Source organism: Pogona vitticeps, chromosome 2 (assembly GCF_051106095.1).
Source record: "Pogona vitticeps strain Pit_001003342236 chromosome 2, PviZW2.1, whole genome shotgun sequence".
Taxonomy (NCBI): Eukaryota; Metazoa; Chordata; class Lepidosauria; order Squamata; family Agamidae; genus Pogona; species Pogona vitticeps.
Window position 1 is genome coordinate 103635057 of NC_135784.1, and position 25825 is coordinate 103660881.

At 38.7% G+C, this 25825-nt stretch overlaps 1 protein-coding gene across 10 annotated transcripts in view; it reads right to left on the reverse strand.

The window, feature by feature from the left end:
- Positions 1 to 25825, reverse strand: part of RAPGEF6 (Rap guanine nucleotide exchange factor 6) — a 209997-nt gene that overhangs the window by 31284 nt on the left and 152888 nt on the right. For 4 of the 10 annotated variants that reach the window (XM_072990163.2, XM_072990167.2, XM_020794467.3 and 1 more), the window contains 9 exons: positions 25262 to 25370; positions 21227 to 21470; positions 19513 to 19670; positions 18887 to 18901; positions 16630 to 16870; positions 12615 to 12998; positions 11677 to 11888; positions 3238 to 3361; positions 2339 to 2362 (listed from right to left, as the gene is read on the reverse strand). In XM_072990163.2, the coding sequence (XP_072846264.2) occupies positions 2339 to 2362; positions 3238 to 3361; positions 11677 to 11888; positions 12615 to 12998; positions 16630 to 16870; positions 18887 to 18901; positions 19513 to 19670; positions 21227 to 21470; positions 25262 to 25370 (1511 nt within the window). The remainder of the gene's footprint in view (positions 1 to 2338; positions 2363 to 3237; positions 3362 to 11676; positions 11889 to 12614; positions 12999 to 16629; positions 16871 to 18886; positions 18902 to 19512; positions 19671 to 21226; positions 21471 to 25261; positions 25371 to 25825) is intronic. The other 6 variants (XM_078385738.1, XM_072990165.2, XM_078385739.1 and 3 more) reach the window with 3 other exon arrangements.

A 25825-nucleotide genomic window follows, 5' to 3' on the forward strand; every position in this document is an offset into this window, starting at 1 on the left:
GGGTTTCACCAGTACCAGACATAGTGCTCTTAAATCCCCTTACAATATATAGTGGCTGAACTCCTGTTGCACAGATCAGCATGTGTAACTTGAAGTTATGCAAACAGCAGGGGACACTGCCAAGGCAGAAGCACCTCCTCCTGTACAAACTGGCCTGATCACTAAGATCTGAAGGGAAAGCCTTCCTCAGTGTCCCACCATTGCGAAAAGTTCATTATGTGCAGACTGGGGGAGGGGGGCCAGGGTACTGCTGTAGCACCTCAACTGTGGATGGAATGCCCTCCCCTTGGAGGCTCAATTGGTATGGGCATCAGAATAATTTTGGCACCAAATCAAGACATATTTATTTATGTCTTGCACAGACCTAAATAAACATTTATTGCAACATTTTTAATGTTTGTGTAGTTCAATTTTGTGTTGTTTGGTTTTAGATTGTTTTAAATATCTCATGTTTTAAAATCATTTTATACAACTTTCTAACTCACCCTGAGACAGAAAGGGAAGATATTCTCATGAAGGACTTCTGCAGCATGCTGCACAATGGTCACACCATGAATTGCACAATCAAATGCTGCAAGACAGGCTGCTCTGTATAGTTCCATGGGTGTCAATTTAGGTTACACCAACCAATTTTAGTTCGTGTGAAAAGACAAAACTTTCCTAACTCTTGCCTTTTCAATTTTGCTCAGAATAAAAAGAAAGCTAGTTCAAGCCTTTCCATCCACAAACAAGTCTCAGAACTGGCGCCCCATGTTGCCAAGCAGTAGGACAGATCTACTGTGTCAAAACAGCAAAATGGCCATAAGGTGAAAAGTGCAGCCAACTGACCACAAAGTAATACAACATACCTGAAAAATGTGGGGATGCATCACATAATTCATATTATTTATTGAAAAGGAATTAACAGATTTAAACTGTGTTTCAAGAACCAATAAATACAACCAAAAAGCCAGAAATATGTGATGTTTAAGGATCTGGTGTGTGATAAGTTGCTGCTAATTTCCCTCAATATGCAAATTTGGTTGCAGGTAAGTTCATTCATATTGCCTTAAAGGTAGAATTTTTGGAAATTTGCTAGAATATTTCTGTGTGCTGGCAAGCACTGGTAGCCTGCAGCATCCTCCTTCCATGTTGGGAAGGGGTACTTCATGTGCTAAACATGGATTACCAGTATACTTACATAATGGCATGGGTTGGACTATCCACACTAGAGTTTACATCCAGGCCTCCCAGACTGAATGTGTGAAGAGTGGTATCACTATGCATGGCTTCTGAACAGTAACTAGTCTGGGGAACAGAGACTATGCCTTTTGCATTAAAGGGGGAACTACCTTAGTATGGTTGTTCTGGGTTTTTCGGGCTCTTTGGCCGTGTTCTGAAGGTTGTTCTTCCTGACGTTTCGCCAGTCTCTGTGGCCGGCATCTTCAGAGGACAGCAATGCACAGGTTGCTGTCCTCTGAAGATGCCGGCCACAGAGACTGGCAAAACATCAGGAAGAACAACCTTCAGAACACGGCCAAAGAGCCCGAAAAACCCAGAACAACCATTAGATCCCAGCTGTGAAAGCCTTCGCGAATATACCTTAGTATGCCTGCTGCCTTCCATAAAGTTACTTCTGGACACTAGCTAGTGACACACCTAGTAGCCTCTGAAGCCCTCAGTAGATTTCCCCTCTTTTTTCAAGTCCCAGGCAATGAGTGCAACTCCAATGGCTAGATTTTCCAAAAAGAATTGTTAAAATCTCTCTACAGTTGGTCTGTAAGGGGGGGGGGGGGAGACAGTCATCAATTAATATTTATAAATGTAGGGTTGGGGAGCATGGAAAGAGCCTGCTCGAAGAATGTAAGAATTGTAAACATATTTACATTGACAACACCCTGTTGACTGATCCTTCCACTCCAGAAGCACCAATGAACTCTTCTAACACAAGCAAAGGAGAAGAAGGAAAATATAGGGCTAATATTATTAACCTATAGCTAGGGACTCAGTACAAGTCAGGCAGCAGACAATAAAAATAAAATAAAATTTAGCCTTCAGTTGTGTTTAATTTCAAGACATTTTAAAATGAAAAAAAATCAATGATTTGTACATAATTCTGTCTTTTATAAGAACAATGAAAAACATTTTCCTAATAGGAGTGCTGTCAGATTTCTCCAGAATCTACATTATTATCATCATGGCCTTGTTTTCCCTTAAATCTGGAAACAGTCAGAAACAACTACTGCAGGGTTAATAAAATGCATGCTCTTGTTTAGGTGCATGCACTAACAAGGATGCAGAACGTTAAAAGTTGCATGATTGTTTTAAAAATCTTAGTTGCATTAATCTCTACACTTACCCCAAACTCCTCCACCTCTTCTTCCTGTAAGCAAGAGCCATATACAATGAAGCATGTTTTTAAAAAGAAAAGCAAAGGGGGAAAATCACAGTTGAAAAGTCAGAAAGGAAAACGATGTAGACAGAAAAGAGGAATGAAAATTTCAATCAGGTAAAAAACTTCTCAAAACAGTGACACACTTTTTTCAATGGCATACAGACACAACGGATTACAATACACGATGAATAAATAAACACATATAACAGAAGGGTTGGAATTTAAAAGACCATGTTTTGTGGAAGTGGAGAAATCATCATTAAGAGGGGGGAGATCCCATTAAGTTTGCAGGTGATGTTCTTCTAGAATAACTCTTTCCCATCTATATTCAGAACATAGGATTTTATATAATGACTGCTATTTAACCAAGGAACAACACACATTACGCCTATACTTTAATATACTTATTAAATGCTATAGTTTATATTATAACAATACTAATGATCAAGTTAAAGTTTATTTTTAAAACTGGGAGTTCCATTTTTTAAAAAATAAGCTGGGTTACATTTTTAATGCCAGAAACAAGAATTGGCTGATGAACTGCTTTCACTTAGATGTGCCTGGATTTTTTCCCCTGTCAAGTCAATTCTTTCCTGATCTGATACAATACAGAATCCCAAGCTAAATAAATCATCATACAACAAAATATACAAAGATGAATCAGTCTTTAAAAAGTAACTGTAAGCTATGCAGGTTTTGAGAACTTCACCCAAGCACTGTAAAAATCATCATCTACATTTTTATTTTGGGTTCACTTTCCCATGATAAATGCTAACCAACAATGGAATCAAACAAAATATAAACATGTGAATGCATTACGGTCCCATCTATACTCATCCCCATTTCTGTTTCAGATGCCATACCTTTGTCTGAACATCACAGCAGGATCCATGTTAGCAGAAGTCATTCTGATCACTTGACGAATCTCTTTGGCAATCATTCTGAGCTTCTCAAAATTTACCAAGCCATCCACCTTTGAATCATTTCCTATATAATTAAAACATGAACAAAAAAGATTTTTTAGAGTGTTCAAAACAATTCTGTGGCTGACAGATTACTTCTCTGATATACTACAACTCATCTTCAGATGTCAAAGGTCTTGAATTCAAGCATCAGTCAAAGACACAAAAACATGTACAGCAGAGTACATATGTCACTCAAAGCTCACTAGAAATGCTAACTTTATACACATTCAATTGTTTTAATAGTGACAGCTGTCAATAGGAAGAAAATGTAACATTTGGATTGTGTTTACCTTGATTTTTCAGCATCAAAAGGGTCATGAAACTGATTGTAACAAGGTTATTATCTTTCAAAAATGGTTCGACATGAACTTAGGGAAGTGAAAATAATTTATTCTAAACACCAGTTTTACTCATTTGGTTTAATCCTACCCAAAATTGCAATCTACACAATGGAAACCACTACACAATGGAAATCCAGTTTTACTTTTGCCCAAGTTCTCTTTACTTTTGAGACTTAGTGTGACACACAGAAAGAGTGTGTTTGTCTATCTGAACAGTTGTTCTAAAAGGTAATTTGAACATGTTCAGGAATTGCAGTGAATCTACTGGAGTTCCTTCTTCTTCACAACTATTGTTAGCAACCAAACTCTGGTATTATTTTACATTTTGCCATATCTTCCTCTATTTGCCATCTTCCTCTCCCCAAGATTTGTGTTTAAAATGTGTATTTTCAGAAACAGGCAAGACTGGTTCTGAAAACAATATGCTATGTCTCCAGATATTCTGCATGCTAAAGAAAGTACCTTGCAGAATAAAAGAGTAGGCAAAAAAATAAATGCCATTACATAATGGGGAATAATAAAACACGAAACAAGCAAATATGCAAATAAAAGATTTCATTTGGAAATCATGATTGCATCAAACTCACCTGCTTTCCTGAACTATAATCACTAACAATAATAACATTATTGCTCCCATGCGCACGGGGGGGGGGGGTGTTAAAGAGAAATACAGCAACTTGTGGAAGGCTACTGTATTAGTGAGTTACGGGTGAGATTCAAATGTGTGGGTGTAGGGGGAGAAGAGAGAAATAGAGACTGAGATTTTTGAAAAATAGTGCTTTTAAAAAGCTCTAATTCTACTCTATCCTAAATCTCTTTAAAATACAACAAAGCTACATTATAATGCAAGTAAAAGTTAGGTAAGTAACAAGACTACAAAAATCAGTTCACCAAAAAATTGGGTTAATTAGTTCAAAAGCTGTCCCAATTAACTGGGCAGCAACATTTTAAAAATAAAGTTTGTATTGTCTTTAATGCAAATATTTATGAAAACAAAGACAGGTATTTCATCTTAAAGGAGGCATTTCCCCCATAATTCTCTGTCCCAGGAAGGAAGAAGGAGTGCCTCTCCCAAAATTTGTAATTCAGAACTGCTGTGTATTTATAATTATTCAATATATTCATCTATTTAATAATAATTACGTACCCTCAAAATGATTTTGCCTTACAACGGCCATTTCCTAAGCCAGGGGTGGTGAATCTTTGGCCCTACAGATATTCTGGAGCAAAATTCACAGAATTCCAAGCCTCTACTGAACTGTGGGAGATGTCGTACAAAATATCTGAAGTGCCAAAGCTTTGCCATCCCTGGGCTTTTTAGTTATAAAGTACTCAGAAGTGATTTAGTACTCCATACATCTGGTGGTGCTGTGGGACTGTGCATCTTACCCAAGAATACACAGCTCACAGGGCCATAACCCCCTCACCCCAGACACATATGCTCCAGGGGATCTTGACCACCCCCACTCCTGTAAGACAAAGTGGGGATTCAAACATATGATCCATGGCTCTGCAGATAGGTGCTCCAACTCACTGGTCTATATCAATACTTACCCATCTATATGGAGAACTAAAATTCATCCCACTGATTAAGATTTCATTAATAGTGTGAAAGTCCTAAAATGTAATGACAGGTTACACACTTGTAATTGTAGTTTTTCGAGTGGGCCTCTGTGATTCACACCCTGGGTGATCCACGCCTGGGCAGAGCCTCATCGGAATGTTCTAGAGCTTCTGTGGTAGCAAAAAACACATTAGAATAAGGCCCCTACCCCCCTCATATAAGTACCTTAGCGCCAAGGCTCCCCTTTCAGTTGTGTCAACCGCCGCTACATTAAGCAGAATGGCGTGACAGTGGGGAGGACGGGTGGATGTCTGAAACACAGAGGTCCACTTGAAGAACTACAATTACAGGCGGGTAACCTGTCATTCTTCTTCGTGGCCTCTGTGAATCACACCCTGGGTGACTAAAAAGCTGTCTTACCCAGAGGCAAGGTGTCACGCCAAGGTAGAGGCTAGAACAGTACGTCCAAAGGCCGCTTCAGACTTCTGTCAGAGATCAAATCTATAATGGCGGATGAAAGTGGACAGCTGTGCCCAAGTGGCAGAGGCCCAGATGTCTGGAAGAGATATGGCGCTTAAGTATGCCATAGAAGTCGCCACAACTCTGGGTGGAGTGAGGTCGAATCACCTTCGGGATTTATTTGCATGCCAGCTGATACACGAGGTGAATGGTTGAAGCGACCCATCTAGATATAGTTTGAGACATCACCTGGCAACCTTTGTAAGTGATCGGTGAATTATGAGAAGTTGAGGTGAACACCTGAAAGGTTGGGTGCGCTGGACATAAAAGGCAAGGGCTTGCCTGACGTCTAAAGTATGGAGGATTCTTTCTTGAGTTGTGGACAACTAGTTCTGTCAAAGGACGGTGGATTTGGAGATTGAGAGACTTAGCCACACAGATCATAAGTTGGGCGTAAGTTTAGAAGTCTTCCACCGGTGATAGTGGGTCGGCACTGACAAGGTTGGATTCTGGTGAGGTAAGTAATATTGATGGCATCTGAGGTCTGGATCTGTGATGGGAATAATTGGGATCGCGTCGGGAGTCAACAGATTGTCAATTGACTTCGGTGTAGATAGGTTGAGTGTCATAATATTGACATTTGTGGCTCAATGTCGATGGAGGTGGCATGTCCATGGGCATTTGTCAGTGTCCAGGATTTTCGATATTGAGAGATGTCATCTGAGTGTTTATGGATGTCACCTGATATGGTTGAACACTGGTGTCGAACTCGGGGTCATAGTGATGTCAAGTTCGATGGCTTGGTTCTATCGGGCAACGGAAACCGTGCATCGATAGAGGGACAGAACAAGTGTCCATGGACCAGAATGGATATCGAGGATCATCAATATCAGATCCTGTATCTCAGTGATGTTGTAACAGAGGTTGTTGACGAGCTGGTAAAACAGTGGAGTATATAGACGATGGAGATGTCAAGTGAGAGGAATGATTTCTCTTGTCTGGATTAGTGGGAAAATATTGGGAGGCTGGTGCTGTAAAAGCCTCGCGTGTAGAAAAAAAATGCTCAACTGTCCTGGGTCTTTTAGATACCAGGTAGGGAGCACATTGGAGTTGATGTGAGTCACAGTGAAATGGCCATTTCAGCACTGATGGCTGTCGAGATCGAGGCCTGCCATGAGAAGGTATGGCCAAAGTGTATAGAGCAACTGGCTAATTGGCGGTTGTGGTTTGGCCGGTTGAGCACTTGTCGAGGCAAATGGCAACCAGTGAGAGTGCTGAATGCAGGTCTGAGCCATGCATGATGAAATAGATGGCTCCAGGGACTGTCTGGGCTGATGTCTCTGAGGCAGTTGTGGTGGACGACCAGGTGTTATCAAATAAGGTATGGTCTCTAGTTGTTGTTTGGAGTTGATCCTGTCAGGTGAAGCAACTATGGAAGGGTTGATCAAAAGAACAGAGTGTTGAGGACTGGGAGGAGAAGTTGTTAATTGATCGATTTCAGTGATTGAGAGCAGGGTTGATGAGAGGGGATTCCATCATCATCAGAAGGTGAACCAATAGAGATTGATTTGGCAGTTTGTTGAGGCTGTGGAGAAATGGCTGCAGCTTTAGATTTATGTTGTTTAGGTCTTTTAGGCGGAGAAGGCTCCAGGACCGAAGAGGCTTCGGTGGACATTTGACGTTTAGTGGAGGGCTTCGATATCAAAGATTTCGGTATCAAATGCTTCAATTTATAGGTTTTTGAAGTTTTAGACAAAGTGGATGGAGCGTAGGAGTGTGATGGTGTGGTCAATGGACATTGTTTTGAGGCTTCAGAAAGAGCCTTCTCCATTGCTTTGGTTTGTGAGGTGGCCTTACAAGGAGGTTGGGCCATTTTGGTTGGTTGAAGGGGTTGTGGTAGAATACAGTGGTGCCTCGCACAACGAATGCCTCACACAACGATGAATTCACACAACGATGGCTTTTTCTGAAAAATTTGCCGCCTCACACAACGATGTTTCCTATGGGGAATTTTCGCACAACGATTTTGGGACCATGCTTCACACAACGATTGCGTTTTGGGTCCCCTGTTTCACTGAACGATGTTTGCAAAAAAGAGCAGGAAAGGTGGCTGTTAACAGTTTTAAATGCTTGGAATCGTTAGTGCACCTTCTAAAATGGGTGCATACTTAATTTGGCGTTGATCTGACTTTTCGTTAATTTTTTGTGAATTTTTTCTTCCCCCATAGGAAACAATGGAGCTGTCAGATTTTGACAGCTGTCAAAAGTTGGGGGGGGGAATTCACCATTAATTAACAAAAAGTCAGATCAAAGCCAAATTAACTTTTGCATCCGTTTTAGAGGGTGCAGAAGCTATTCCAAGCATTTAAAACCGTTTTTGACCCTTTTATGACACACTTAAATTTGCAAAAATTGACTTCGCTAAACCATTAAAATGCATTGGAAAGGCTGCAATGCATTTGAATGGAGGAAACATTGTTTCACACAACGATGTTTCCTATGGGGATTTTCGCTTAAGGACGGCAATCCGTTCCAATTGGAACGGATTAACCGGTTTTCAATGCATCTCTATGGGAAATGGTGTTTCGCAGAACGATGTTTCACACAACGATGAATTTTTTGGAACCAATTAACATCGTTGTGCGAGGCACCACTGTATACCAGATGGGCGGGGTATAAATCAAATAAATCAAATAAATCAAATAAATCAATAAATAAATAAATAAATAGGTAGGTAGGTAGGTAGGTAGGTAGGTAGGTAGATTGTTCCCAAAGACGGAGGCTTAATCTGGATAAGCGAGAACGGAAGACTCCGCGCTTTAAGTTCTTACAATGCCGGCAGGAGGATGTCTGGTGTACCTGTCCCAAGCAAAAAAAGACTCCTGCCATGCCCGGAGAGTGGTATTTTGTTATCACAGACCACACAGTGTTTAAATGGGCCGAAAGGGGCCATGAATAGGAGAAAATAATTTGAGGAGAAAAAACTATGACGGGGGGGGGGGTAGGTGCTGTGGCCAGAGGCCGAGAGAAGTAGAAAAAAAAACTTTGATAATGAATTTGAACTAAAAGTTTAAAGGAAAAAAGATTGATAACAGGAAGGAATCAAGAACAAACTCTCTTTCTCCTTTACTCACAGAAGCAGAACCAGGAGGCTCTCAAAGCGGCAGTTGAAAGAAACTGAAAGGGGAGCCTTGGTGCCAGGGTATTTATACAAGGGGAGAGGGGCCTTATTCTAATGTGTTTTTTGCTACCACAGAAGCTCTAGAACTTTCCAATGAGGCTCCGCGTAGGTGCAGATCACCCAGAGTATGATTCACAGAGGCCACGAAGAAGAATAGAGTGCTCCTTATCTAGTTACAGATCTGTGTTTCCAATTCCATTCTGAACAGCAGTACATAGAATCTTAGTCTTAATTACACGAAATACACTTAGTATGTAAAGGCTGCTTATTTTTGGCAGGAACTTCAATGCAGACCTTAAAATGATGGGATTTGAACGTGCCAGGGAAGCAAAGAAAAATGATATCAGAAGTCTGAACTCTTAACACAGTCTCTCAGGCAGATTGGTCAAAAGTGAGACATTAGTCTAAGATGCAGAAGAGAATGGACAGTTCCACTGGTGATGGGGGGACAGAACCTGGAAGGCAGCCACTGGCAATGGCAAATTACTGCTTAATATTTCTTACCTTGACAACCCTATGAGGAGACAGTTCATTTTCTAGTAGAAGAGATATTAATGAAAAATATGACAGGTCAGAAGGCACGCAATCAGATACTGATGAAGATATAACAAGTACACATAGCACTGTAGCTAAAGAAGAAACTAGATTAAAGCTGAAAGGACATCTAGTGGCTGATGTGTACAGAGATGAAAGGAAAGTCTGTTGACGCATGATACATAATTAGTACATGGAACATGAAAAATTTGACTCAAGATAAAATGGAAACTATAATGCAAAACACAGAAAGTTTAAACATTGTAGTATTTGGTGCGAGCTGATAAAAATAGGTGACTGGAATGCAAAAGCAAGAAACAAAGTAGAACCAGAAATAACCTAGGAATCAGAAACAAAATAAAGAACGACCCACAGAATTCTATAAGGCCAACAATCTGTTTATTGCAAATATATGCTTCAGGCAATTGAACAGATAATGACACACATAGTCAGCACCAGATGACCAATACGGAAATCAAGGAGACTACTAATTGGAAGTAGTAGAATGAGAAATTCCTTCTGTCAAAACAAGACCACGAGCAGATTGTGGTACTGACTACAAACTGCTGATAGCAAAAAAATTAGTGCAAAGCTGAAAAAGAACACTAAAAGCACACTGTGTCAAAATGTAATTTAATGTAATTTAAATAGCATTCTGATGAATTTACAATCAATGTGAATAATAGGATTTGCATTACTAAACTCAACTGACAATGAACTATAAAAACGACGGATTGAAACCAGAGATACTATCAAGGGTGAATACAAAAAGACAATTCTGTCTGTCAAAAGAAAAGTCAATATGATGACTGATGAATCACTTAATATTAATATGAAGTGAAAGTAGAATGTGACAGAAATAGGGTCAGAATCCTGAATACAGTTTTTCAGTGACTATCACAAAGAAACAGGGCAACTGAATTATCAGTACAGGGAATCAGAAGAGAACAAAAGAACAAACACAAGCACTGTCTCCCATAAAATCCAAAAAAGATACATTTAAATCTAGATTAAGACCAAAATGGATGTTAATATGTCATTGTTTCTCCTTTCCCCCCTTAACCTCAATCCCCCTTTTCCTTTTTGTCACCCTTTGTTAAAAATAAAATATTTTTTAAAAAAGACCAAAATGGGAACATACTAGCTGATCAGGATTAAATATGGAAACATTATACTGAAGAGCAGTACAGAAGACATACAAATATGATAGATTCATTTGAAGAGGAATCCTGTAATGAAGGAGCTGCAATTTTAGAAAGTGAAGTGAAAGCTGCTTTTAAAGCACTTGGAAGAACTAAATCACCAGAAGTAGGTGGGATACATATAGAACTACTTCAGGCTGCAGACACTAAATCTGTCAAAATCTTAACAAAAATATAGTAAAAAATATGGAAAACAAAACGATGACACATAGATTGGAAATGCTCAATTTATTTTCCAGTCCCCCAGAAAGGAGACACCAAGGAATGCTGTTAACTATAGAACAATTGCATTAATTTCCCAAACAAGCAAATTGATGCTCAAAGTGTTGCAACAAAGACTTTTATCATATATGGAGCATGAAATGCCCATTATTCAAGATGGCTTCTGAAGAGGAAGAAGCAATAAATATCATGTTGCAAACATATATTTTGCTGCTGGAGCTCACCAAAGAATTTCAGATGAAAATCAGTCTGTGCTTTATAGACTATGGTAAAGCCATACTCACAGACTGTGTGGATCAGGAGACATCCTAGACTGAGTGTACCTCAACAGCCTATTGTCCTCATGCACAATCTACATTGTGGATAAGAAACTATGGAGATAATATGGAAGAACAGAACAGTTTCCTATAGGCAAAGTGTCAGATAACGGCATAATTTATCTCCCTCCCTGTTCAATCTGTGTGCAGAAAATATACAGAAAGCTGGATTTAATTCAGATGAAGGAGTAGTGAAAACTGTTGGGGGAACCATCAATAATTTAATGGTTTAAGACATACAGAGGCTGTCATACTTTGTACAGATCATGAGAAGACAACATTTGCTAAAAAAATAATGTTAGGGAAAGTTGATGGGAGCAAGAAAAGAGGCAAGTCAAATATGTGATCGGTTGATTCCATAAAAGAGGCAGCAGGGTTGAGTCTGCATGAGTTGAGCAGGACTGCTAACACCAGGATATTTTAGAGGTCACTTATTCATAGAGTCATCATAAGACGGAGGCAACTTGACAGCATGTATCAACAATTTTTCTCATTACGTGTTCATATCTAGAATTACCTTCATGCAGAAATGTAATATCTTTCTTGACAACAGGAAAGAGTGGAATAATAGGAGGTTGCATGCTCTGACTGCTAAGGATGTTGCGATACTTTGCCATGTTTCTGGATGGATCAAAAAGATCTTGAAGGTCTCGGAGGTGCTTCTCATACTTGCTTGGCAATTTTTCCCAGGTTCCTCTGAGTCGAGCTACAGGTGCCAGATTAAGACCACTGCAAAATATAACAAAACTGCATTTAATAAATGGAAATCTTTGAAAAACAAAGTGTGATTTTTCACCCACTTTACAATGTTTTTAATCACCCATTTCCCTATAATTTTTAGAGCAACAGAAGCCAATAAGAAACTGCTCTGGAAGATCCCTGCACCTTTGGAGTGCATCTATTTACACATCAGAAATACTCTGAAGTAAGATTAAACTACTGGGACCCAGAACTATACATTCCCTCTTCTTCCGCACTGCAACCTAAATTCCTGTCACTATCCTTAGCTACACTTAAGCATTACACTAGAAACGACAAACCATAGGAAAGGCTAGTGAAGGACCTAGGCTTAAGTAGAATTAAGTAGGGCTACTTTGAGATCAGTGTCAATATATGTTTAAAAGTGAAAATTACTATTCCAAAAGGGAAAGGATTACCCTTTGTTTGATCACTGATTAATAATGGGAAGTACAAAATCTACACTGGATTTTTATTTATAAAAATAAATAAAATAAGCAATCCTTATTACAACAACTATTAAACAAAAAAGAAAATATTTCCACCCTCATAATCATAAACACTCACAATTATGCTCCATTTGCCATACAATTTTAATTTATTAAGCTATCAAGCAAACCACAGCTATTAAGCTGTCAATAATGACAATACAGGGGGTTCATGTTTTGATCTAGTTTTCTGCTACACTAATATCTGTCAAAAGAGAAATATATTTACCTTATAACAGCAAACATAGAGTTGAAATTCTTGCACTCTCGACAGTGAAGAGCAATTTTTATAAAATGTTTTATGATCTTCATCCTCTTCAGTTGATTTGGTTCAGATAAAATTTCTGTGGCAACCCAAAATGTCTCTTGATTAATAACATCCTCAAATTGTTTTAGATTAGCATTCCCGGTTTTAGATTCAAGCTTATAAAGGTCATCTATATATTCAGTAGGTTCAATGTTCCGAAATAATTCAAAATCTCTCATTGACAGCTGAGTAGCCACCTCAATAGTGCTCAGCTGTAAGAGGGAAATCTGGCTTTCTCTGAGCAATTCTTGAGCATCTTCATCTGAGCAAAGAGTCTCTGTTTCCATATTATTTTTAAGGTAATATCTAAAAACATAGAGAAACCAACATTAAATGCCTATTAGCACTTTTTCAGAGTAAAAGCAACATAACTGAACACATAAACGCCAAACTCTTGTTTGCTTTTAATCAGTAAAATACAAAGCTCTAAGTTTACACTATTAACACTGGTGATGGAAATACCTACATCAAGAACCTCTATTTCTAAGATGAATTATCTGTATAAAACATCAGGCATGCCCACTGACACACTGTGATCTTGCCTTATTGCAGAAGTACACCTTCTATTTACTATTATTCTAATCCTTATTTAGTGTTTAGACTTTCTATGGATTGCTGCCTTGTCGTGGCGAAGGGGCTTGAGTAACTCAGAGAAGCTATGGGCTATGCCGTGCAGGGACACCCAAGACGGACAGGACATAGTGGAGAGTTCCGACTAAACGCAATCCACCTGGAGTAGGAAGTGGCAAGCCACTCCAGTATCTTTGCCAAGAACGCCCCATGATCAGAAACAAAAGGCTAAAAGATATGACGCTGGAAGATGGGCCCCTCAGGTCGGAAGGCGTCCAACATGCTACTGAGGAAGAGTGGAGGACAAGTACAAGTAGCTCCAGAGCTAATGAAGTGGTTGGGCCAAAGCCGAAAGGACGCTCAGCTGTGGACGTGCCTGGAAGTGAAAGGAAAATCCAATGCTGCAAAGAAAAATACTGCATAGGAACCTGGAATGTAAGATCTATGAACGTTGGGAAGCTGGAGGTGGTCAAACAGGAGATGGCAAGAATAAACATCGACATCCTGGGCATCAGTGAACTAAAATGGACAGGAATGGGCGAATTCAGCTCAGATGATTATCATATCTACTATTGTGGGCAAGAATCCCGTAGAAGGAATGGAGTAGCCCTCATAGTCAACAAAAGAGTGGGAAAAGCTGTAATGGGATACAATCTCAAAAATGATAGAATGATGTCAATACGAATCCAAGGCAGACCATTCAACATCACAATAATCCAAGTTTATGCACCAACCAGCATTGCTGAGGAGACTGAAATTGAACAATTCTATGAAGATTTACAACACCTTCTAGAACTGACACCAAAGAAAGATGTTCTTCTCATTCTAGGGGACTGGAATGCTAAAGTAGGGAGCCAAGAGATAAAAGGAACAACAGGGAAGTTTGGCCTTGGAGTTCAGAACGAAGCAGGACAAAGGCTAATAGAGTTTTGTCAAGAGAATAAGCTGGTCATCACAAACACTCTTTTCCAACAACACAAGAGGCGACTCTATACATGGAAATCACCAGATGGGCAATATCGAAATCAGATTGATTATATTCTCTGCAGCCAAAGATGGAGAAGCTCTATACAGTCAGCAAAAACAAGACCTGGAGCTGACTGCGGTTCTGATCATCAGCTTCTCATAGCAAAATTCAAGCTTAGACTGAAGAGATTAGGAAAAACCACTGGGCCACTCAGGTATAATCTAAACCAAATCCCTTATGAATACACAGTGGAAGTAAAGAACAGATTTAAGGAACTAGATTTGGTGGACAGAGTGCCTGAAGAACTTTGGATAGAGGCTCGTAACATTGTCCAGGAGGCAGCAACGAAAACCATCCCAAAGAAAAGGAAATGCAAGAAAGCAAAGTGGCTGTCCAACGAGGCCTTAGAAATAGCAGAGAGGAGAAGGGAAGCAAAATGCAAGGGAGATAGGGAAAGTTACAGAAACTTGAATGCAGACTTCCAAAGAATAGCAAGGAGAGACAAGAGGGCCTTCTTAAATGAACAATGCAAAGAAATAGAGGAAGATAACAGAAAAGGAAAGACCAGAGATCTCTTCAGGAAAATTGGAGATATTAGAGGAACATTTTGCGCAAAGATGAACATGATAAAAGACAAAAATGGGAGGGACCTAACAGAAGCAGAAGACGTCAAGAAGAGGTGGCAAGAATACACAGAGGAATTATATCAGAAAGATGTGGATATCCCGGACAACCCAGACAATGTAGTTGCTGACCTTGAGCCAGACATCCTGGAGAGTGAAGTCAAGTGGGCCTTAGAAAGCCTGGCTAACAACAAGGCCAGTGGAGGTGATGGCATTCCAGTTGAACTATTTAAAATCTTGAAAGATGATGCTGTTAAGGTGCTACATTCAATATGCCAGCAAGTTTGGAAAACTCAACAGTGGCCAGAGGATTGGAAAAGATCAGTCTACATCCCAATCCCAAAGAAAGGCAGTGCCAAAGAATGCTCTAACTACCGTACAATTGCACTCATTTCACACGCTAGCAAGGTTATGCTCAAAATCCTACAAGGTAGGCTTCAGCAGTATGTGGACCGAGAACTCCCAGAAGTACAAGCTGGATTCCGAAGAGGCAGAGGAACTCGAGACCAAATTGCTAACTTGCGCTGGATTATGGAGAAAGCCAGAGAGTTCCAGAAAAATATCTACTTCTGCTTCATTGACTATGCGAAAGCCTTTGACTGTGTGGACCACAGCAAACTATGGCAAGTTCTTAAAGAAATGGGAGTGCCTGACCACTTTATCTGTCTCCTGAGAAACCTATATGTGGGACAGGAAGCAACAGTTAGAACTGGTCATGGAACAACTGAGTGGTTCAAAATTGGGAAAGGAGTACGGCAAGGCTGTATATTGTCCCCCAGCTTATTTAACTTATATGCAGAATACATCATGCGGAAGGCTGGACTGGAAGAAACCCAAGCTGGAATTAAGATTGCCGGAAGAAATATCAACAACCTCCGATATGCAGATGATACCACTCTGATGGCAGAAAGTGAGGAGGAATTAAAGAACCTTGTAATGAGGGTGAAAGAGGAGAGTGCAAAAAACGGTCTGAAACTCAACATCAAAAAAACTAAGATCATGGCCACTGGTCCCATCACCTCCTGCGAAATAGAAGGGGAAGATATGGAGGCAGTGTCAAATTTTATCTTCCTGGGCTCCATGATCACTGCAGATGGAGACAGCAGCCCTGAAATTAAAAGGCGCCTTCTTCTTGGGAGGAAAGCGATGACAAATCTTGACAGCATCTTGAAAAGCAGAGACATCACCTTGCCAACAAAAGTCCGAATAGTCAAAGCTATGGTTTTTCCTGTAGTGATGTATGGAAGTGAGAGCTGGACCATAAAGAAAGCAGACCGCCGAAGAATTGATGCCTTTGAATTGTGGTGCTGGAGGAGGCTCTTGAGAATCCCCTGGACTGCAAGGAGAACAAACCTATCAGTTCTAAAGGAAATCAACCCTGAATGCTCACTTGAAGGACAGATCCTGAAGCTGAGACTCCAGTACTTTGGCCATCTCATGAGAAGAAAAGAGTCCTTGGAAAAAACCTTGATGTTAGGAAGGTGTGATGGCAAGAGGAGAAGGGGACGACCGAGGATGAGATGGCTGGACAGTGTCTGCGAAGCAACCAACATGAACCTGACACAACTCCGGGAGGCAGTAGAAGACAGGAGGGCCTGGCGTGCTCTGGTCCATGGGGTCACGAAGAGTCGGACACGACTAAACGACTAAACACACACATGGTACCAGTTGCAACAGAAGTTGGTATTTTATTCCACCCAGTGGAATCAACTACATCTCTGTAGTCTTGATTTTTATCCCTTTCCTCAAATTTTCAAACAAAAATAAGTACATTTACCTCCCGTTGAGCTGAATTCGGTCTGCTAACTTTGAGAATTGATCGGGAAGCCTTCTCTGCTTGATAACTCCTTCAGGACTCACAGAAACCTCACAGAGAGAATATGTCTCTGGTGCTCCTGTCAAATTGAATTCATGCACTGCATGGCTTACAACTTCTTTTGCTGTAGTGTCTTTGCTAATAATAATGTAACAACTCTGTTGATCAGCTTTGAAAACTCTTATAACTTGATCTGGAATGTCTGGATTCAAAACAAAACATTAGGAGAAGAAAGTTATTTCCCTTGATGAAATAAGACATTATCAATAAGCTTTTAAAATAATAAACTGGATATCTTCTCTTTCTTTTTTTTACAGTAAGCTAGATATATGTTCATTTTTTCCATTGCTGAAAAGTTCTCTCACAATAAAATGTCTTACACAAGCATAAATCTAATAATCCTTGTTCAGTTAGAGAGTTTTTACACTGTGTGCTTCTCTATGAATGTCTTTGTTTTCTTTATTGTATTCTAGAGATACAAGGCAATTTTAAAGTTTTGAGCCTCTCCTGTGCCCACTGAGTAAATAAATAGCCCTTTGTACTACATGTTCAATGCCACATGCTGCTGGTAACAATTTAGGAAGCAATAATTTGACAAGTGATGTGGGTTATGATAAGAAATAAGTGACTCATAAATCAATGAGTCTCTCAGCTTCAAGTCTAGTTTACTGATTGATTTTCTTCTGACAATTTAGTTGCTGTAAACTAATATTGTTACAGACACACACACACAAAGGTTTCAAATTGACTGCATGAACTGCTCTATGATGCAAATAACCACACCCCTACTTTCTTCTGAAACTACTTTTGAAAGACAATAAAATACTAATTGTATACAATGATGGTTTTGGATTAAAATTCAGGGTGTATTGTAACTGTATCTCTGACTGAGTTGATTTAAATATGCAAACAAAATATATAATTGAGTGATCCATATACTATCTCACTTCAGCTGTCAGTGAGCAAAATCCGCAAATGGAAGCTGTTCCATTTTTCTGGCCAACAATTCCCAGTATTCTAGAGCCAGTAAGGACAAGTATGAGATATAACAAAAAAATTTCTAGTAGGTTTTGCAAAGCTGTGCTCACATACTTGCTGAGGTATAGCTTACAATGCAATCTTATATCTTTCACAATAAGTAATTCCTGCCATGTTCATTCACATTTACTCCTATATAAGTAAGTAAATAATGATAGCAATTTCTCAACAGCATAACCTGTTAAAAATCAACTAATTTTAGATCTGTAACTATATTTAACAAGAGAAGGAACCTAGAAACATCAGCTCCTTAGAACAAAGAAATAAAGTACATATGTGTTGCATTAATACAATTGCTTTTAAAAGTTTCAAAGTACTGAGCAGCAAACTGTTGCTGTCAGGCATATTTATTTATTTACACACTAGGATCCTTAAACTCTTTGGAATTCGCTCATAAGATTCTCCTGTTAGAGGAAAAACGGAGTTGATTTCACCAGTTCCTCCTGCTTTTCTCTGCCTTTGAAGAGTTATTTCAGAAAGTGGGGACAGCCTCCATGACAAAGAGAAAGGAAGTGTAAGGCTATGCCGGAGGAATGGGCAAAAACTGGTCTCTGCTTCTTTTTGTTCACAAAAGACACTAAAAATTGAACCTATTAAATATGCCTGCCTTGTAGCTCCAGATGTTGAACACCAAACTCCATTATCTCCAGCAGCACAGACAGTGGGTATGAATGACTAAAGTTGTAGTTCAACAAAATATGGAGACCTAAGTTTTTCATCTGATTTACAGTATATATTTTTCATAAATTAAAGCTCAAAGACAGCCTGCATCTCCTCCCCTCACCAATTTTATACTCATAATAATGTTGGACAACTCAAGATAAATTTATAAGCTCTCCATGTGGCTTTGAAACTGAAAAAAAAATCAGTGTTTCCAACTAGGTGGAGATGCTGCACACAGAGAGAAAACTGTCCTCTTTGACCTACCACTCTCTACATGAAGAGAGGAGTGGGTCCAGCTTAACCTAGTCCTGAATTCCTGAATCAAGCTACTTTCCCTTGCATGTATGTCAAAAGCAGACAATGGAATTAGGCAGATTCAGTTTACATTTTGAGAAAAGTTTCATCATAACTATTCAGATAAAACGGCAATGTTAAGAACAATTTTTTTTAAAAAAATAACCCACATTTCTTTGAAAACATGAAAGAAAATCAGGTTACCACTGACCGGAATACTTACAGTAAAAACCAATTGCTGCAAGATGAAAAAGAAGGGAAAAGTCAGAAATTACATTGATAGCATGAGTTAAAAGTTATGCAAGTATACATCTTAGAAAAAGCATCTTTAAAACTACACTTACTACCTAGTATCAAGTTCACATGCAGCTGAAATAATAGAAATCCACAGAAATGTAAATAAAAATTGTTTCATAACCTATCGCATCAACATAGACTTTACTTCAAATTCTGTAATTTTTAAATTCTGATTCAAATTCTGCAATCTTCTCATTCTGTTTCTTTTATATTTTACAATTATACATGTTAAAGAACACAATTGCTATGGAAATAAAAGACTATAGCTTGTTCCAATGGCCACAGTCCTGACCTCGGGGTCCAAGTGACTATCTGTAGATGAACAGGAAAGTGTTTTGCTAAACTGCAGAGAATGATACCTGGTTCATTCAGATTTTTCAGTCACAGATCACTGCATCTGTACCAAACTTCTTGGTTTGATTAACCAGACATATATGAAATTATCCTGCTGTGTTGAAAAACTTGCTGGGAAACTTGACAATTAACAGCCAATATGATCTAGCCAACAGGGTGGAAGATTTTGTAAGATACATATTAAACAATTTACTTTACCTGAAGGATTAGAAAAATCCAACATGCTGGTTGTGGGCTGCAAGAGATCAGGACTGCTGGATGAAAGTGTGCCAGGAATAGGCATAATGGCCAAACTGTGCCTACATTGCCTTGTGCCCACAATACTGTCATCCTGAGACTGGCTCACACTGCCATCACTGTAACAAAATTTAAGAAGCTTCTTACATATTAATGATCAAGATATAAGCTACAATTTAATCTGTTCTCTTGGACACATAAACTTGCCTGACTTTATCAAGCAGCATTGTCTGCACAATCAAACACACTATGTAGTCCTATATACAATGTTAATGTCTCAACAGGGAAATGTTCATCCAATTTCCAAACAAACTCTAATAGTGCTAGGTTTCACACACAAAGCAAAAGTTTCCCTATTGAATTGAATTGACTTTATTGTCATAGTACTCTGTACAATATAATTAAATGCCATCTCCAGTACACATAACATAGCATCCATAACATGAAAACATAGCACATCACACATGAAACACATCCCTCTCATTTACATCCACATCCTTCACATTCAATTTCCCATCGCACAATACATTTATTATTGCACTATACAGTGGAATTCAATATAGCTGCAGCTCTGGGATAGAAATTGTGTTTGCAGGTGTTTTTGTATGTTGGGGCAGGGTGTAGCATGGATGTTATCGAAGATCAGTGTTTATTTCACATGGAACTAAGTGTATATGCAAGTACTTTTAATTCATATCTGAATAAGGCTACCACCATTCCAAAAAGATGAAACAGACTCAGTGCTAATTTCTATTAGCGACTGACTTACTACATTTCATGGTTGTTCCTCCTTTTTTAAAAAGGTACACTTCTTCTGGCTAATAAGCTGTGGTTCATTCTGTGTTCAAGATAAAACCGAATTAGTTATCTAATCATTCCCAGAGCTAGTTTTGCTTACTGTCTGCAGCCTTTGCTACTTGTGTAAAGGTGTTGTTGGCAACTGAATGAGAAAGCCTGTTTTTGTGTGGCTTTGGATTTCACTATATATACGTATCAAGACATTTCTTGCCTTGACTGCTACAGCAAAGGCAGAAAAGATGGTCGGTCAAAGGCAGCAGCTCTAAAGAAACAAATTGCTTTTGCAACTACCACTGCTCTGATATAGCTTTCCTTCAACTAGCATGCAAGGGACCAAAAGTTAACACTCAACAAAAGTATCTAAAGTCAGACATTCCATCCCTTCAGTTTGGAATATCTGACTTTAGATACTTTTGTTGAGTGTTAACTTTTGGTCCCTTGCATGCTAGTTGAAGGAAAGCTATATCAGAGCAGTGGTAGTTGCAAAAGCAATTTGTTTCTTTAGAGTTGCTGCCTTTGACAGACCATCTTTTCTGCCTTTGCTGTATTGTTTGAAGGGATGGAATGTCTGACAAAATATATATATATATTGTTATTCCCTTCAAACAATATATATATGCATATTTCATCCCTTTCATATGGTTTCTACAGGCATTAAATGAAATTGCAATTCATTATTCCCTTCAAACAATATATATTGTTTGAAGGGAATAACGAACTGCAATTTCATTTAATGCCTGTAGAAACCATATGAAAGGGATGAAAAATGCATCTCTGAAATTGCACAACAGTAGTTCTCATAATAGAATGAAAGGTTACCCACATCCAATTAAAATTCCAGTTTATGAAAACATGGTACTGAAATATTTCATAATACCTAAATAGTTTTGGAGGTAAGATGCTGAATCGTGTCTTGTCTAAAATCTTCTTGATTCTGTTTCTTCCACCAGACACAGTGTTTGCTTTCATTTTCTTGTTTCCTTTCTCACGTGGAAACATCTGTTCCACATCTCCAGGAATATCTGGGATGGAATAGCGATTATTCTTCTTTTCTGCTATTTTGGGAATATGTGGAATGCCGTTCTTCTCTTGCCCTATCCTATTAAGCAGCTCTTTGAACACTGTAAAAAAGAATGCCAAACTATTGAGAATTCATTAATGTATCAGACCCTTTTTTCCTGAACCTTGAAGACAACATTTTAACCACTTCAAGTTTTATAGCAGTTTCACTTTTCAGGAGCCAAACAAGGGTTTTATTCCTACTTCAACACCAGGAATTACTTTTAAGCCTTTTAATACATATATGCATTAACTTGAGATACAACATTTAAAAATGCATAGAAAATTAAATGAAACAGCACTGTTTAACTCACGCATATTTTAGAATACAGACAGCAAACTCTCCACATACAAGTTCTGCTCTGGGTGAGAACTTGTACATGAACAGCAGGCTCTAAATGGAAAATACCTGGAACCTGGTCTGCATATGGTGTTTTCATTTTCAAATGGTCAGTTTAAAGAGGAGCAAATGGCAGTCCTATGAGACACAAATCTGGTCTGTCATTTGTAGACAGCTCTTGTCCTGTCCTTAGCGCCTATACTCTTCGCCCTCCCTCATTCACTGAGATGGCTTAGAAGGGGAAGTGTGCGGTTCTACTTTCTGTTATTTTAAATATAGATATTTATGCTACTTGTAGATAATGTTTACACTTATACACAATACTTCATTCTATCATTAAAGCTGTTCAATACAATCTTAGCTTACTTTTTTTCAAGTTTACTCTTTTTCAGTTGATCCAAAAATACTGTCTGGGATTCCTGGGAGCTTTCTGGAAAAGACAATGGCTAGAAAACTGCTTACTTTCCATTCTGATGACAGCCACTCACTTTTTAAGGAATGTAGCTCCAGAGTACACAGATGACTTGAAATGTAATGGGGTACACAGAAATATGAGGCGAAAGATCTCTCTGGATCATTTATATTTTTTCTACATGGTCCACAAGATGCATGCCTGAAGAATTGGAGTTTAACCTTAAAAGCTCACACTGATAGCCTGATTTTTTTGTCTCTTACATTTGCATTATATAAGGACTGCATGGCTCTCTCTGTTGTTATTTTTCATGAAATATGTGGTTCAAGTTATCACTGATAAGTTTGTGGTCCATTTGCCAGAAGATTTCTTACCCAATTACATCATTGAAAAGCCACAGACAATTTAAAGACAGAAGGGGAGATTCAGAATGAGCAGTCTGTTAGCTTAACTGTCTGAGAGGATTTAGACCAGAGCAGGTTAGAAGAGGGCTGGGGTAAGAAAGGAGTCAGTTGGGGCTCCATTAATGAAGAAGCCAGTGAGATTCTGGTTATTAATAAGCCAGTTAGGGATCAGATCTGAGTGAACCTAGATAGGGCTTGGCTTGCAAAACAGTCCAGTTAGTTTTCAGTTGAAAGAGATTTGGTCTGAAAATGCTAATCAATCTATAACCCCAGGCTGAGGAAAGGTTTTAAGGAAAGGCCAGGGCCACTTTTGAAAGTGTTAATAAAAGCAAATACTGTATCCTTTCATAGCAGAGAATGGCTTTTGGGTGAATAATGTTAAAATTCTGTGTGAAGTTCATATTGATACACTGGCTGATTACTGTTCTTTTGTGTACTACATAAATGACAGTACAGTTGGCCCACTGTGGATTCGGTGAGTCAACTCCTCTATAAGTCCCACTGATTCAAATGAGCCTACTCTTACCTTGACTTACTTTAGCATAGTTCCAACTGAAGAAGGTCCACTTGAATCAATAGAAATTACAGAGTTATTGACTCACTAAATCCCTGTAGATTCAATGGACCCATTTTAGTGCAATTTACTACACTAAGCAACAGGAATTTGGCCATTAAGTCATAGGGTCAGTATACTCAAAAATCTATAAAACAAAACAAAACAAACACTCTAGCATTAGGGAACATGCTCTTAAGATCCACCCCCACTCCCCAAGTACTGTACTGGCTGTGATCTTGACATGTGGAAAGAAATCAGGGTGTCAGGATCCAAACAAGATTTATACAATCTGAAGAGGAACCAGAATATATGGACCCAATAAGTGAATGCCATAATGAAACGTGTTGTGTCATTGCAGACCCTTGGGTTTTCTAAGCGATTTGACAGAATCCCCTAAATATTGAACGTTATCAGATCTGGCTTACATATTATGCATACAACATTAAACATGATGATTTAATACTTGGCAAGGAACTTTAAAATTGTAGATGTGTTGTTGCAAACTATGGTCAAGATTGTTTAGGATGTATTATTTCTAATTACTATGTGAAAGCTAGAAAAGGAAGAAAGCTGAAGAGGGGGGAAACCAATTCTTTTGAAAAGGAATGTTTTTGGAAAAGAGTTTTAATACATGCAGTTGACTGTGAAAAAGACAAAAGTAAATTCTAGATCAAACAAAATCTGAACTCTATTAGCAACTAAAATGGCTAAGCATAGGCTATTGTAATTTGGTGCATAATTAGAAAGACAAGGCTCAGTGGAAAAGACTACGGTACTAGGGAAAGTGGAAGACAGTAGGAAAAGGAAAGGACCTATCGTGAGATGGATCAATTCAGCAGGAGAAGCCGCAAATCTTCATCTGCAAGACTTTAGTATGACTGTTAATGATATCACTTTTAGAAGTAATTAATGCATAGGGATGGCATAAGCTGGAAGCATCTTGGGGCATATAACACATAACACATGCACACAACACTTAAACAACAGGGAATGTACACATTTTTGATCACAACTGGATCAAAATTAGTAGTTTTGCTAACCTCCCATCGTCAGTAAGGTAGTGTCACACAATTTTGCTAAGTCTTGTATTGTACATCTAAGGTTCCTGAGACAAAAGCACAGTTTGTAGATCAAATGCTTTTCCCCCCTCACTGCTACAGAACAGGAAAACCACCCAAAACTGAATTCAAATTTTACTTCCTGAATAGACAGCTCATGCCATACATAAGCAGCAAATCAATTTGTGCTGCATGACTTTAATTCAGCCTACAGCGGTGTGATAAATGCATACACACCTTTTCAGAGGAAATTAAAATTCAGTTGGAGGGATGGAACCTTGGATGATACTGACTGAACAAAGGACTCAATGTTTAAAAAGCAGAGCAACAAGTAAAAGTTCCTCTTAAGGCCTTCAGCAGGGCCACGAAATTACATTTCCAGCAGACAAACTGCTTTGAAGATGAAATACTTGATGAAAACAGGGGGGAAAACCACCTCAGAGTTCAACAGTAAAAATGTATGCTAGTGTTTTTGCACACACTCACACACATAGCTGAAGATCTGTAAATGAACGTAAGGTAATTCTTAAACAAAAACTGTAAAAGAACAGAAATAGGCAGAGAGGGAGAGTAAGTGGGTTCAAAAGAAGTTGGAATAGCTGTTAGAAGCACCTAAGAGCATCTTCCACTTAATACTGAACTACATGGTGAACCATTGCAGTAATCCATGGTATATATCCAATAATTACATGCCATCAGGCCAATTCAGACTGTGACTCATATGGTGACTCTTTTCACAATTTTTAGGTATTTTTATCAGCCCCTTCCTCTGGGGATGCTCTGGGACCATGCAGCTTGCCCAGGCTACACAGGATGACTTAACTTTTTAAGTCTCTGAAACAGAGTCAATGACTTAGATCCAAAGAACCATGTGGCCAGTTCTGACAAAGCAGTTTCCACCACGTTCTCTTTGCTACATATAAGGTATCTCATCCGATTGTGATGTTGGTTTCAAAAGCAGCTTAGGCAGTTTGATTGAGGGTCTCTTCCATTTATTGGAAGACGATATCAAACACTTGGTCTACTCAGCAGAATCCTTTTTTGTGTTTAGATTCTGACTTATGCCCATACCATTGTACTCACCAAAAATATTTGTTTTCACAGTGATGGAAAGATGAGTATTGTTCCTCAAAATTTCAGCAGCTTTTGCAAATGTAATGTTTTCAAAGTTTTGTCCATTTACTTCCATCACCTTTAAGACAATACAGGGAAAAATAATCCTATATTATACTTAAAGATATAGCATTGCTACAATGGAATCTTAATCTACATTTTCTGAAATGGAAATCATTTTATAAATACTGTATATTATAAACTGTGCTTCTTAACTACCTTAGAACACCAGTGCTTTTACAAACAGATAGATTCATATACTTTTCTTGCTTACACTGGTTTAGTATATGTTTGTCTTCCATTTTCAAGGTTCATTTATATTTTACTACCAACAGAATTCATAAGACTCTACCTCCTGTATTTCTGTAAGAAATTTATTCTAGAAAGGAGTTGGCTCAGTTCCAATATCACTATAAAACCATGTCTTGAACATTATAAACATTCTGCAGGATCCTCATTGATCATTTCTTGCTTTGCCAAAATTATAGTTTACTGCGGAATCCAAGAGCATGGTCTGTTATGTTTACAGTCAGA